General features: G+C 43.4%; 1 protein-coding gene across 2 annotated transcripts in view; it reads left to right on the top strand.

The window, feature by feature from the left end:
• PPARGC1A (PPARG coactivator 1 alpha) overlaps positions 1-14,771 on the top strand; it is a 633,897-nt gene that overhangs the window by 210,407 nt on the left and 408,719 nt on the right. For both annotated transcript variants that reach the window (XM_028743337.2, XM_028743338.2), the window contains exon 2: positions 14,551-14,610. In XM_028743337.2, coding sequence (XP_028599170.2) covers positions 14,551-14,610 — 60 coding nt within the window. The remainder of the gene's footprint in view (positions 1-14,550; positions 14,611-14,771) is intronic.

The raw sequence follows: 14,771 nt of genomic DNA, 5'->3' as shown, positions 1-14,771 counted from the left end.
TTTGAATGTCACGAAAGGGCAGTAAATATTTATTCGTTTATAATTGTATTTTTACTATCTGGGAGGGGTGGAGCTCCTGTGGAACTTTTTACTGGCCTATGCAAGTTGGCTTGGTGTGTGTGATTTCCTGTTTTGTTCCAGGCAACAAAACAGGTTAGGCCATTCATTACACTTCTTTTAGAAGACTTATCTAGTACAGTGGTACCTCGGGTTAAGTACTTAATGCGTTCCAGAGGTCCGTACTTAACCTGAAACTGTTCTTAACCTGAAGCACCACTTTAGCTAATGGGGCCTCGCGCTGCCGCCGCGCCACCGGAGCACGATTTCTGTTCTCATCCTGAAGCAAAGTTCTTAGCCCGAGATACTATTTCTGGGTTAGCGGAGTCTGTAACCTGAAGCGTATGTAACCTGAAGCGTATGTAACCCGAGGTACCACTGTATGGAGGACTGGGCCAAAACTAGCAAAACAAATTTCAGCAGAGATAAATGCAAAAGGGTGCGTTGAGATAAGAATAATAAGATGCACAGATACAGGATGGCTGGCACCTAGCTTGACAGTACTACATGTCAAAAGAGTCTAGGGGCTTCAGCAGACAACAAGCTAAACAGAAGTCAGCACTGTGATACAGTGGCTAAAAAGACTGTTTCGATTCTAGGTTGCATTGACCACCTAGTGTCTAGATCACAAGAAGTAATGACGCCACTCTATAATTTAAAAAGGCAATACAGTAGCAATCTTCAAATATTTTAAAGGCTGTTACATAGATGATGGAGCAATGTGGTGCATTTCATTATGTTTTTTAATAAATGCTTTTTATTGAGTTTTCAAAAAACACAAACAAACAAAATAAATACTCAAATATTCCACAATCAGATGTCTGCTTATTTTCTAAACACTCTATCACGTGCGGACTTCCCTCCCTCCCTTAACAGGTTTTCTCTTTTCCCGCAGATTCTTAATTACATTCTATCCACATCACAAAATTGATTTTAATCCTACTACAGTTGCTACTTATATATTCAACAAATTTTCTCCACTCCTTTTTGAACTTTGTTTCCTCTTGGTTCCGGATCCTATGTGTTAGTTTTGCTAATTCTACATATTCAGCCATTTTTGTCTGCCACTCCACTAATGTTGGTATTTCCTGAGTTTTCCATTTTTGGGCTACTAAGATTCTGGTGGCAGTCGTAGCATACATAAATAACCTCTGGTCTGTTTTTCTTATTTCGTCTCCTATCAATCCCAGCAAAAAGGCTTCCGGTTTTTTGGGGAAGGTATATTTAAACAATTTTTTTCAATTTGTTATAAATCATATCCCTTTTTTCCATTTTTTCACATGTCCACCACATGTGAAAAAACTCTCCGTCTTTCGTTTTGCATTACCAACAAACTTTACTTCTCACTCTGTACATTTTTGCTAGTTTGACAGGTGTAATATACCAGCGGTACATCATTTTCAATGTGGTGCATTTCAGATGTTGTTGGACAAAGAGGGTGTCGTGTTCGCTGCCCTTGCTGTTGAGGGTGGGACCTGAACCAACAGCTTCAAATTGCAAGAAGAGGGATTTAGACAAAAGATCAGGAAGAACATTTTATTGGTGTGTGTGGGAAGAGCCCTAGCTCAGTGGCAGAGAATATGCCTTCCATGTAGAAGGTCCTAACTTCAATCTAGGTAGGTGTGCTGGTCCCGGGGGAAGGTTACTGTTATCGTAGTCAAAGTTCAGTCCTGAGTCACTAGCCTGGAAATAGTCCACAGGGTGCGAGGCGAGGTCCGAAGCAGGGAGCCGGGTGGGGACAGGAACACTCGAAGATCAGAAGCAGGAAGCCGGGCGGGGAACAGGAACACTGGAAGATCAGGTCTGGGTCCGGGTAAGCACAGGTACTCAACAACGACGTTGCTCCCGCAACCTGGGACCGGGCTGACTGACCTTTATCTTCTCTAAGGCCAGGGGCGGTCCTGGCCCCCAGGAGCCCCGCCTCTCCTGGCCTTAAGGCGAGCACTCCTGGGAGAAACCAGTTCCCTTCGCCTCTCTGCCCTAAGCCTCTGCAGTTCAGGAGAGGCCAAAGGGTTACTGGGTCCCCGGGGGAAGCTCACCTGTAGACACTGAGTCCTCAAGCACCTCTGGGGCCAGAATGGATTCACCTGGTGCCTGCTCCTGAGGATCTGGCACAGGTGCAGGCTCCTCAGAATCAAGGCCCTGCCCCAGTTCAGCCGGCCCTGGAGGCGGGGACTCCTGTGCAGGCTGGGATTCCTCCGGTTCACTCTCAGAATCCCAGGCCATCACACCAGGGCTAGGAATGTCTTCCTGTCTGAAACCTTGGATAGCCAATAGTGAGCTTCCTAGCCTAGGTACAGTGGTGCCTCGCAAGACGAAATTAATCCGTTCCGCGAGTCTCTTCGTCTTGCGGTTTTTTCATCTTGCGAAGCACGGCTATTAGCGGCTTAGCGGCTATTAACGGCTTAGCAGCTTAGCGGCTATTAACGGCTTAGCGGCTTTAAGAAAAAGGAAACAAACTCGCAAGAACTCGCAAGACGTTTCGTCTTGCGAAGCAAGCCCATAGGGAAATTCGTCTTGTGGAACGACTCAAAAAACGGAAAACCCTTTCGTCTAGCGAGTTTTTCGTCTTGCGAGGCATTCGTCTTGCAGGGCACCACTGTACTGTACATAGCATCAACCAGAACAGAAGCATGTTGGATTTTAAGTGAAATAGATTAGTGGCTTTGCTTTAGTGGTGATTAGCCATAACGAAAGGTGAACATCAGTAAGCAAATTAGCACATGGGCATATTGATGGCTGCCTTAAACGTTAGGTCATGTGGCACAGTCAGACATAAAGGTTTGAATGTGGCTCAGTCTAAGTTTCGCTCAACCTCTCCTTGATGAGTTTGCTTTATATGTACAGGGAAATTTAATAGGGGAGTAGGGTGGAGTTGCTCTCATACAATTTATCTCCCATTGCAGATCTGTGGTGGCACAGATGGTACCCTTTGCCTGGCTGAAATCTGGATTTGCTCTTCTGTTATGGTTTTGGGGTATGATGTTCCTAAGATAAAAAAAAAAAGCAATAGCCTTTAGTGATTTCTGTTATAAACACACTTTTCTAAATATGTGGGAGCACATTTGCATGATAGAAACTAGCCCAATGTGCTTGAATTTCTATCTCTGCAGGAAACACCTATTGCATTTTCAAATTAACCATCACTGCAATTAATCTAAACAATCGCTCCTACACATTGGTACTATTGAAAGTCATATTTCTAATTTACATGTCCAAATTAGTTTCAACTTACTTATATTGAAGGAAAATAGATTTCTTTTTTCATATAATTAATGTAGTCTGCAAATGTACTGTGGATTAAATTTATCATTGTAAGGATCTTAAGATTCTAATATTTTTGCAGAGGCATAAAAAGGAGTAGCTATAATTATTTCATTATGTATGTATAAAAATAGGATGCGGGGAAGAGTGCATGCTTTCCTTCACTGATTACTCTTAATGTCTCCCAAATTTCCTGATTTACAGTATTCTCCAAGGATGCAGGTTTTTCTAATTGAAGTGCAGCAATTTGCATATTTTTAGACCTTGTGAAACAGTTAATTGATATATCATACTTATACAGTACTTAATATATTTTATGCATTTTCAGTAGGGGAGATGACTTCTATAAGGCTATCACATTTTGCAAATAATCTTAAATTTGCAAATTCGTGATTTCTCCCCCCACTCCCGTTTGTCCTGTCCTCTTAGAATGAAGTAAAAATGTGATGAGGAAGCAATTGGTACAGCACAAATATTTAATCCTATCGGTACCTTGACTTGTTCTGTGCTGGCGGCAGTCCTCAATTATGCAGAGATGATCAGGCTGTTCTAGCGATCAGGGTGTCTTGCACTATTCCTGCACCAAATTCCAGCTCTTTTTCTGTTGCAGACATACCCTTTACCATGCTGATACCCCCATCAGTGTGTATGCCAATTCTTCAAGTATACATACACCTTCCTAGCTGGTCCTAGCCGTCTCCTTTCCTTGGATGATAGTCTGGCAGAAGCATATAGGGAGGCAGCAGAACTCGCCACAGAATGCCACAAGCACTGATATGCTGTGGGCATACTGATAGGTTGTGGCCAACATGTTGACGATGATCAACATTTTGAAAATCCTGTTTTCGGATTTTCTTGGTAGTCGATCTGGAACTATGCATGTACCAGATGTCAGCTTCCTAGTTGATATTGAAGCATGTTGGCTCCTTGTTTCTGTGGAGAGACTTGCATGTGTCCTGCAGTCCAAGCAAGTAGTGTGTGTGTGTGTGTGTGTGTGTGTGTGTAGCAATCGTTTGCCTGCCTTGCCTGTTCCCTTCCTGCGTCTGATCAGATGGCAGTGCACTCCCAGTTCTGCAATGTCAGCATCATCAAAAAGAGAGCACGTCCAGTCCAGAGACATCACACTACAGCCAGGCATTTGAAGGAAGGATTGCGGGACAGGAGAGAGGACCAGGGCCTTTTCGGTACTGGCCCCGACTTGGTGGAATGCTCTGTCACAAGAGACTAGGGCCCTGTGGGACTTGACATCTTTCCTCAGGGCCTGCAAAACAGAGCTGTTCCACCTGGTCTTTGGTTTGGACTCGGTCAGACCCTTTTGTTTCCCTCCCCTTATGGTCTGGATTTATTGGCTACTTTTAAAATGAGGCTTCATTTTAAATTGCATTTTAACCTGTATTTTAAATTGGCCCCCCCATTATGTTTTTACTGTGATTTTATTGGTGTTAGCCGCCCTGAGCCCGGTTCTGGCCGGGAAGGGCGTGTTATACATTATTATTATTATTATTATTATTATTATTATTATTATTATTATTATTATTATTATTATTAACCAGCCCTGGTTCTATTGACCAACTTAATTTTCTTTCCTTAAAAAGGTACCCCTGCCCGTACGGGCCAGTCTTGACAGACTCTAGGGTTGTGCGCTCATCTCACTCTATAGGCCGGGGGCCAGCGCTGTCCGGAGACACTTCCGGGTCACGTGGCCAGCATGACAAAGCTGCATCTGGCGAGCCAGCGCAGCACACGGAAACGCCGTTTACCTTCCCGCCAGTAAGTGGCCCCTATTTATCTACTTGCACCCAGAGGTGCTTTCGAACTGCTAGGTTGGCAGGCGCTGGGACTGAGCAACGGGAGCGCACCCCGCCGCGGGGATTCGAACCGCCGACCTTTCGATCGGCAAGCCCTAGGCACTGAGGCTTTTACCCACAGCACCACCCGCATAGCTGCATACAATTCCTTGTTGCCAAGCCACTGGTCTTAAAAACCCAACAACACTCTTTCAAAATTCCCCCGCCATTTTAGAGCACTCAGTATAAAGAATGCAGGATGTATTTCATAGAATCACAATCACACAGAGCAGCAAGCAGTTATAAATGTCATGGATGCTTTAGCTGAGATTCCTGCATTGCAGGGGGTGGACAAGATGGCGCTTGGGTCCTTTCCAGCTTGTAAGATTCTATGAGTCTATGAAATGGTGGTTAAGCACTGCCTGAAAGCCTGTAAAAATGGCTGGTGTGGGTCACTCTGGCAAGATCAACCTGTATAAGTAAAAGGACCAATAAAGGTGTGCTTACATATGTAGCGGGAAGAAAGATAACCCAGGTGAAATAATGGAAACTTGAGTGATGCCCTATTTTTAGTCTCTAAAGTTGAGGAACAATCATCCAATTTAGTACAGTGGTACCTCGGGTTACATATGCTTCAGGTTACATATGCTTCAGGTTACAGACTCTGTTAACCCAGAAATAGTGCTTCAGGTTAAGCACTTTGCTTCAGGATGTGAACAGAAATTGTGCTCCGGCAGCGCGGCAGCAGCAGGAGGCCCCATTAGCTAAAGTGGTGCTTCAGGTTAAGAACAGTTTCAGGTTAAGTACAGACCTCTGGAACGAATTAAGTACTTAACTTGAGGTACCACTGTAAGTATATGCTGGAAGCTGCCCAGAGTGTGGCTGGGGCGACCCTTTCTGATGGGTGGGGTACAAATAATAAAATTATTATTATTATTATTATTATTATTATTATTATTATTATTATTAAATGTGCCACTTGAAAATCCTGAGAAACTCCTATGCCGGATTTAGGGTGGTGTGGTGGTCCCCCCGCCAAGCCAAGAGCATGCAGAATGGAAGGTGAGAGGGAGGAGGACAGGAACATAAAAAATATTGAGAGGGGGTTCCAAATGTTGTCCTCTTTCTGGGTGCCATATTATTACCAAAGTTCTCCCCTGTCTATACAGTAATCCTAACCTAGTGGTAGAGTACTGGGTCCAGGTTCACAGACACAACACAAGGATTCACTTAATTCCTTAGCTCTGGTATTGCATCTGACAATGGGGTGGGGCAGCTAAGACTTGCCACAGAGATTATTTAGCACCATTCATCTGGTTCTAGTGTAAAGCACTGTGATATATTTGCTTTTAGAAGGAAATAAAACAGGGAGATATGGCTCCGCCCAGCTTTCCAGGCGGCTTCAGCCATTGCAGTATAAGGGATACCTCGCTCCCTGACAGCTAAAATGATTGCACATACGTTTTGATTCGGAGGATTCAGACTGAAAGTTTAGATGCATTGTTTGAATAAATGACAGAAAAGCTGGGAACAGACAGGCTAAGAATAATGATGCATGAGAATGCTGAACCGATTCTCCAGGGAAGGCCCAGCTGAAGACATTGAGCCATTTGAGGTGAAGCTGACCGATTGAATTTTCCTTCAGCCCTGGCGACAGGACAGAGTATTTCACACCCGAGGGCAGCAGGCTAGCTTGGAAGGCACATGGCAAACATGTGGCGCAAGCAGCTCTCTCTCCCAACACCTTGCAATTTTCCACCCCCCAAGATCTTCTAACTGATGTGCCCACTTCATTCTGCCTAATTAAGGGCTGCCAACTAGGCACTTGCAGATGCCATGGGGCCCTTGAAGGCTTTTACTGGTGCCGCAGACTCTGAGCTTTTGTTTTCTTTCTATACTGAGTCAGAGGGGTGACATACTGCCCTGGTCTGCATGTCAGGCTAAGCCAAAACATGGTTTAGTTTGAATGTGCAAGCATGCAGGTTCCTGGAGAAGAACTCACATCTACTTTGTCCCTATTTGGTTCTTTTTACGGCTGTGCCATGCTGTTCTATGTCAAAGTTTGGCTTATCCTGTCATCTAAACCCAGGTTCATGGCTTGGCTCTCTTTCAGCTAGCATGAGCTGTAAAATAAAGGTAAAGGGACCCCTGACCATTAGGTCCAGTCGTGACCGATTCTGGGGTTGCGGCACTCACCTCGCTTTATTGACCGAGGGAGCCAGCGTACAGCTTCCGGGTCATGTGGCCAGCATGACTAAGCCGCTTCTGGCGAACCAGAGCAGCGCACGGAAACGCCGTTTACCTTCCCGCCGGAGCGGTACCTATTTATCTACTTGCACTTTGATGGGCTTTCGAACTGCTAGGTTGGCAGGAGCAGGGACTGAGCAATGGGAGCTGTAATACTTCATATATTTCTCCTTACAAAACTTCTTGTAGTCCTACTAGCATAATTTGTCGGTTACAATTGCTCTTCAGATAGTTCATATGCTTCTTCCAATCTTCTGTAAATCTCTGGTCCCACAGGTTTTGAATCCTTCCTGTCAGTTTGTCCAATTCTGCATAGTCCATTAATTTAGTCTGCCATTTTTCTTTCGTCGGAATTTCTTCTTGCTTCCATTTCTGAGCTAACAATACTCATGCCTGCTGATTCCTTATATACTGGTCTGATCACTGATATCTTTGGGGGAGTCTTTGTTAGTAGTTCCACATGGCTCAGATGCACAACTCATAAATGCTAGAAGAAGAAGAAGAGGAGGAGGAGGAGGAGGAGGAGGAGGAGGAGGAGGAGGAGGAGGAGGAGGAGGAGGAGTTTGGATTTGATATCCTGCTTTATCACTACCCTAAGGAGTCTCAAAGCAGCTAACAATCTCCTTTCCCTTCCTCCCCCACAACAAACACACTGTGAGGTGAGTGGGGCTGAGAGACTTCAGAGAAGTGTGACTGGCCCAAGGTCACCCAGCAGCTGCATGTGGAGGAGCGGAGACGCGAACCCGGTTCACCAGATTACGAGTCCACCGCTCTTAACCACTACACCACACTGGCTCAGAAGCCCTGCATTCCGTGTAGTGGGCCCAAGCTTGTGTAACTCCCTCCCAACTGAGATTAGGAAGACAGCCTCCTTTCTGAACTTCCAGCTCTTAACGAAAATGTTATTGTTCCTGCAGGCATTCTAATGATGCAGCTTTATTGTTTAATTTTGGGTGGACTGTTTTTATGTACTCCATTTAGAAATACTAACGATTTAGCAGTATATAAACACAATAAACAAACAAACAAACATTTTAAATGTTGGAGGTGCTCCTGCTTTCATGTCTTTGTTGCACATTGTCTAAGGTAAACAATGTTGCACATTGTCCAAGATCATTTATAAATACTGAACATGAATAATTTCTCTTTGGAGCACCTTTGGAACTGAATGATGTTCAGGTGGGTTATCTTGTACCCACATCTCAGTGAAGAAAGCCTTATTGTCAGCCGGTGTTCGGAAGTGTTTTTTTGAGAAACTTATTATTCCGTTCATTTTTGAAGCTTCTGCCTCTTATGATGAAAGGGGGAGCAGTCAATTATAAGTTGTAAATGTAGATATTAGGTTACCTGATTGCCTTTTAAAAATAAAACAAAAGAATTATAAAGGCCAAATGAGTGAATTTTAAGATGAGTCCTATATTGCATGTGCTTTTATAATGACCCATCTTCATGTGGGATAACCGGCTTCATCTAACTAACATGCTTAAGTCTAATTAATGCATGAAGGGGTTAAGACCATAGAGTAAGCTATCTTAGCGATGTCCCTTCCCTTCACCTTGGGAAGAAAGTAATCTAGCCTATTACTGTGAAGAGGTTCTGAGCTGGTTGCTTCAGCTCTGACCACATGACTCTAACAAGCATCTCTAACAAGTTCTTGTACCAAGAATTTAGCAACTTTCGCCACTGTAACTAAGCCAAGTTTTACTGCCTGTGCAGCTTTTTCTGACTGCTGTATGGAAAAGCACATGAATCTGACCTTTGGAGAGTTAGTAAGTAAACCATTTTAAACTTACCGAACTTTTGGTCTTTTACTATGCTAGGGGAAGGGGGAAGCTTTGGAACTCACAATGATATTTTAAAGATCTAACAGCCTATATGTCCACACTTTACTTTGCTACTTTGTGATTTTAAATCTCCACTGGGATTCTCTCACCAAATTGTATTTGCCCCAAGCCTGAATCATGGCACCCCAGAATTCTTCTTTTATATACCTATATTTTTTTTTATTGCACCAACACTTCAGCTTTCAGATCTGTTCCTGTTATTAGACATCTGTTTTATACCCGGTTTACTTTCCATCATACAGGTTAGGAAGTCCACCTGGCGTTCTTAGCCTGGGAATTTCCCCAGTCTCCCTTACAGAGATGTACGTGTGTGTGTGTGTGTGTGTGTGTATCTATGTGTGTGTGTGTGTGTGTGTGTGTGTGTGTGTGCATATATGTGTGTTTCAGCAAAGGAGTAAAAGACTATACCAATTATCTCACACCCTGCAGCTGTGCCAGCAGCCATCTCAAGAGAATAGTCGTCTGTTAGGGGTTAACTTGAAATCCTGATACTGAAGGATTTGGAATATCTTGGTGTTAAGCAGTGTAATCACAATACTGTAATTTGAAGCTTGATCATATGTAGAGAACTAAGAGACTTTTTCCTAATCAGTTCTTACTGACTTGATGTGAAGGAAATGTTTATTGTGGGGAGAAGAATAGCCACGAAAACAAGAAAATGATATTTTTTTTAAACTGTAATATGTAGATCAGAGTCTTGAAATGTATTTCTCCCAATCTTTTTTTAAATGCCAACCACTAACACTACATTTCATTGGTATCTAATAGACATTAGTTTTGTAATTTGCTTTGAGATGGGCCATTCACTAATCATTAAAATATATAGTTAACTATAAAACTGGATATTGAAAAGGATTAGACAAAATCATTAGATTTGTAGTCCTCGGAAGTTTTTATCTGAGATCGTCAGGGGTTGCAAAGGCCTGATTGCAATGTCCAAGCATCATTTCTCTCGAACCAGTAGAAATTTGTGACTCTCAGGGTTAAAAAATTAAACTTCTGCAAGGTTTGAAGAACATGAGTGGCGAAAGCTTTCATTTCCTATCTCCTTCAAACAAATACTGAGATCCCCAGATCCTTAACTAAGCAAAACTCCTGCTGGCAAGACTCTGAGTTTAGTCACTCCAAGTAAAGCTGAAGAAGATGCATATTTATCTTCAAACACAAAAAGGTTTATACAATCTGCTAAGATTCTGAATTCTGGATTACAGCTAAATCTACATTCCTGCTCATCTACAAATATGTGCACAACCACAATGGCTTTCTGGACAAACATGTTTCTTGCATATCCATGAAATATATGCCAAAATAGCCATCAGGCTATCAAAGAACTAAAAGAATGTGTACAGACTCTCCAAGTGCCCCTATTTTCCAGGTATAGTTCCAAATATACAGAAGCCATCCCGGTTTCTGATTTTATTCCAGAATGTCCTACTTTTCCTTTGTTGTCGTTTAGTCGTTTAGTCGTGTCCGACTCTTCGTGATCCCATGGACCAGAGCACGCCAGGCACTCCTGTCTTCTACTGCCTCCCGCAGTTTGGTCAAACTCATGCTGGTAGCTTCGAGAACACTGTCCAACCATCTCATCCTCTCTCGTCCCCTTCTCCTTGTGCCCTTCGTCTTTCCCAACATCAGGGTCTTTTCCAGGGAGTCTTTTCTTCTCACGAGGTGGCCAAAGTATTGGAGCCACAGCTTCACAATCTGTCCTTCCAGTGAGCACTCAGGGCTGATTTCCTTCAGAATGGATAGGTTTGATCTTCTTGCAGTCCATGGGACTCTCAAGAGTCTCCTCCAACACCGCAATTCAAAAGCATCTTTGGCGATCAGCCTTCTTTATGGTCCAGCTTTCACTTCCATACATCACTTCCACTTTTCCTTAGGACATCCCGATTTTCATCAGAGAAATGTTGGAACGTATGTAATCACATGTGTTGCACAACCTTCGCCTGGGTCTTTTCATTTGCCTGTTCCAGAGGCATTCCCTATTGTAGGAAAGAGAGCCAAGAGTCCAGCTGCACCTCAAAAACTAACAGATTTGGTGAAAGGCAATAGTGTAACTGGTGGAGGAGCTCATCATGACCACCTAAAGATAGCCTAAATATGCAGGCAGTTATGTTGGTCCACTACAGTGGTACCTTGGGTTACATACGCTTCAGGTTACAGACGCTTCAGGTTACAGACTCCGCTAACCCAGAAATAGTGCTTCAGGTTAAGAACTTTGCTTCAGGATGAGAACAGAAATCGTGCTCCGGCGGCGTGGCAGCAGCAGGAGGCCCCATTAGCTAAAGTGGTGCTGCAGGTTAAGAACAGTTTCAGGTTAAGTACAGACCGCCAGAACGAATTAAGTACTTAACCTGAGGTACCACTGTATTTATATCTGTCTACACACGTGGACCTCTTCAAGAGCATAACAACTTGTTAAGATCAGCAGACAGTCACAGAATAGTGAGCTGGCAAAGGATGGTATGCACATTAGCCTTTTTTGTTGCCTGTTACATACCAGAGCCTTGTTAAAAACACACACACACACACACACACACACACACACACACAAAACAATTGTGACCTAACCCTCAGCAGTCAAAATGGGCTCCTAGTCACACTTCTCTGAAGTCTCTCAGCCTCACTCACCTCACAGAGTGTTTGTTGTGGGGGAGGAAGGGAAAGGAGATTGTCAGCCGCTTTGAGACACCTTAGGGTAGTGATAAAGGTAAAAGGTAAAGGTACCCCTGCCTGTACGGGCCAGTCGTGTCCGACTCTGGGGTTGCGCGCTCATCTCGCTCAAGAGGCCGGGAGCCAGCGCTGTCTGGAGACACTTCCGGGTCACGTGGCCAGCGTGACTAAGCGGCATCTGGCGAGCCAGCACCAGCGCCGCACACGGAAACGCCATTTACCTTCCCACTATAAAGCGGTACCTATTTATCTACTTGCACTTAGGGGTGCTTTCGAACTGCTAGGTGGGCAGGAGCTGGGACCGAACAACGGGAGCTCACCCCGCTGCGGGGATTCGAACCGCCGACCTTGCGATCAGCAAGTCCTAGGCTCTGAAGTTTTACCCACAGCGCCACCCACGTCCCTGGTAGTGATAAAGCGGGATATCAAATCCAAACTCCTCCTCCTCCTCTCCCTCTTTGAGCATATTTTTTATCATGCTGTAGTGCTGCCAAGAGCGGGGGCGATCTCAAAGTAAAATTGTCCAGTTTGTGCTTCTCTCCTGTATTGTGGGGCAGGCTGGAGATCGTGCTGGATGAGTAGGTTTTATAGGTTATGTTTCAACTTATTAATTGAGGACATCTCAAACTTTATTGAAAAATGAACTCAATAAACATATCGATCTTACAGAGGATTGCATTTATAGATAAATGTGCATTGTAACTGACAAAAACTAATCAACTGAGTCAATTTAGTGTTTTGCCAGCCTGTTTGCCTGCATACTAAGGGGAATAATATTTATAGTGTACCGCTTGGAGGTATACTGCTAAAGGGGCAGACCAGATTAAGTGCAATCAGGGAGAAGGGAGGCAACTTCCAGCATCCCCACCCCAGCCACAGGCAACTATTTCTGTGCACAGTAGCTGCTCTGTGAACGAATACCTCTGCATTTTATTCCAAGTGAAAGTAAGTCTCATTGATTTCAGTGGGTCTCATGGCCATGTAAAGCACTTTCAGATTGAGGGTGATGGATTGAGGATGCTTGAATTTCACGGGCTTTCTTCTTCTGAAGATACACGGCTAATGGTTCATATTGCACACTCTCTGTAGCTCTGCTATGCTGAGTCTAGCTCATGTCCTAGATCTTTGCAGAAGTGGAGCTGTTTCTTATTAAACTGACACATTTCCATGTATCCTTTTGTTCTTTGTTACCAGCATATATTGCTTCTTGTGAGGAGAGATCTTCTACATATTTTATATGTGTTAATTTCCCCCCCTTTTAAAATAACCTGCTATGCCTTTTTGATGCAAAGTTACATTATTACAAAAAGTTAAGAATAGTGTACATTTCTGGCTCAAACTAGGCTAACACCACAATCCTTTTTGTGTCTACTCAGAAGTAAACCCCATTGTGTTGAGTGAGATAGGTAAGTGTGTACAGTCGTACCTTGGATCCCGAACACCTTAGTACTCGGACGTTTTGGCTCCAGAACGCCGCAAATCCGGAAGTGAGTGTTCCCATTTGCGAACGTTCTTTGGAACCCGAACATCCGACGGGGCTTCCGTAGCTTCCAATTGGCTGCAGGAGCTTCCTGCAGCCAATCAGAAGTTGTGCTTTGGTTTCCGAACATTCTGGAAGTCAAACGGACTTCCGGAATAGATTCCATTCAACTTCCAAGGTAGGGCTGTGTAAGACTTCAGTCTAGAACTGCAATCTTAAACAAGCTTTTTAGAAAGTAAGTCCCACTGAATTTCTGGGTGAATGTTAAATTGGATTGTGAGCTGAACCACAGTGCTCCCATTTTGGAGGCAGGTAGGGCTGTTCCAACTCAGGCTTATCTGAGATCACGGAAGTAGCACTAAACCATGGATTAGCATTACATGTGAACAAAATCTTTAACTCTAGAAGAGAAACATTCAAGCTGCTTCACCTTTGCTTGATCTTAATGAGGATCCCCCAGCTGTCTTTGTGTGGTGGGCACCAGGAGAGCTGTTGTCTTGGACTGAAACATTTGAACCAGCATAAATATATAACAGAATTCAAGAAAATTGTGCACATGCTGGTTATCTCAATTAAGACATTTTTCAAGATAGCAAACGAGTCAGATCTTCATGAGAAAGTAGACATAGGGTAGGTGTAAATTTAGATCACAAAATGGATAGGGGGTAAGGGTTAAAAACTTTGCTAAGAGTACATTTCCCCTGATCTTCAAAGCCCACAGGGCTGCTAAGTAGTAAAAAGAAAATCCTAATCATTGCACCTCCTGTGTCATGTCTAGTTTGGTCTTAAGACAAAGATACATAGGTCCCTCAGTGAACAACCTTCAGTGACCATAAACAACAGGTATCTCTGCCTCATTGACTTATAAAAAAATATTTGTATATTATTATTCATTAAAAAAATCAGAGGGGCAGTTTATGACAGTTGTACAATGCAATACAATAAAACCATATTTAAAAGTTAAGATCAGAAATCAGCTCAGCATTGTGGAAAGGTATATTCTTAATTGCCTGCATAAGCCTGGCAGAATAGAGAAGTTTTCAGCAGGTATTTAAAAGTTGAAGTAGAAGGCACCTGCTAAATCTCTGTTGGTGGAGTAGTCCAGGTTCCAACATTTCAGACTCAAGTTCAAATCTGCTAATGCCAGTTCAGTTGATATACCTTTGTCCTAATTTTTGCTTTTTTTTTTTTTTTGCAGCCTCTTTCCAGTGCTGACCTCCCGATGAAGGAATGCAACATTCTTTTCAACAGTGCACAGGTAAGAAAAAACACACCTTTAAATTGTTGAATAATTTGTGGACACAATACAGCTAGAAAACTAGGGATGTGGAAAAACTTGGTTTTTGAGCTGTACCTGTTGTGTTTGTATGTGTTTGGTAATAAGATGCATAAGCAGACTTCTGTTGGCAGATTGTAGGA

Source organism: Podarcis muralis, chromosome 9, assembly GCF_964188315.1.
Source record: "Podarcis muralis chromosome 9, rPodMur119.hap1.1, whole genome shotgun sequence".
NCBI lineage: Eukaryota > Metazoa > Chordata > Lepidosauria > Squamata > Lacertidae > Podarcis > Podarcis muralis.
The sequence above is the reverse complement of the archived record's forward strand: the minus strand, read 5'-3'. Positions and strand labels throughout refer to the sequence as shown.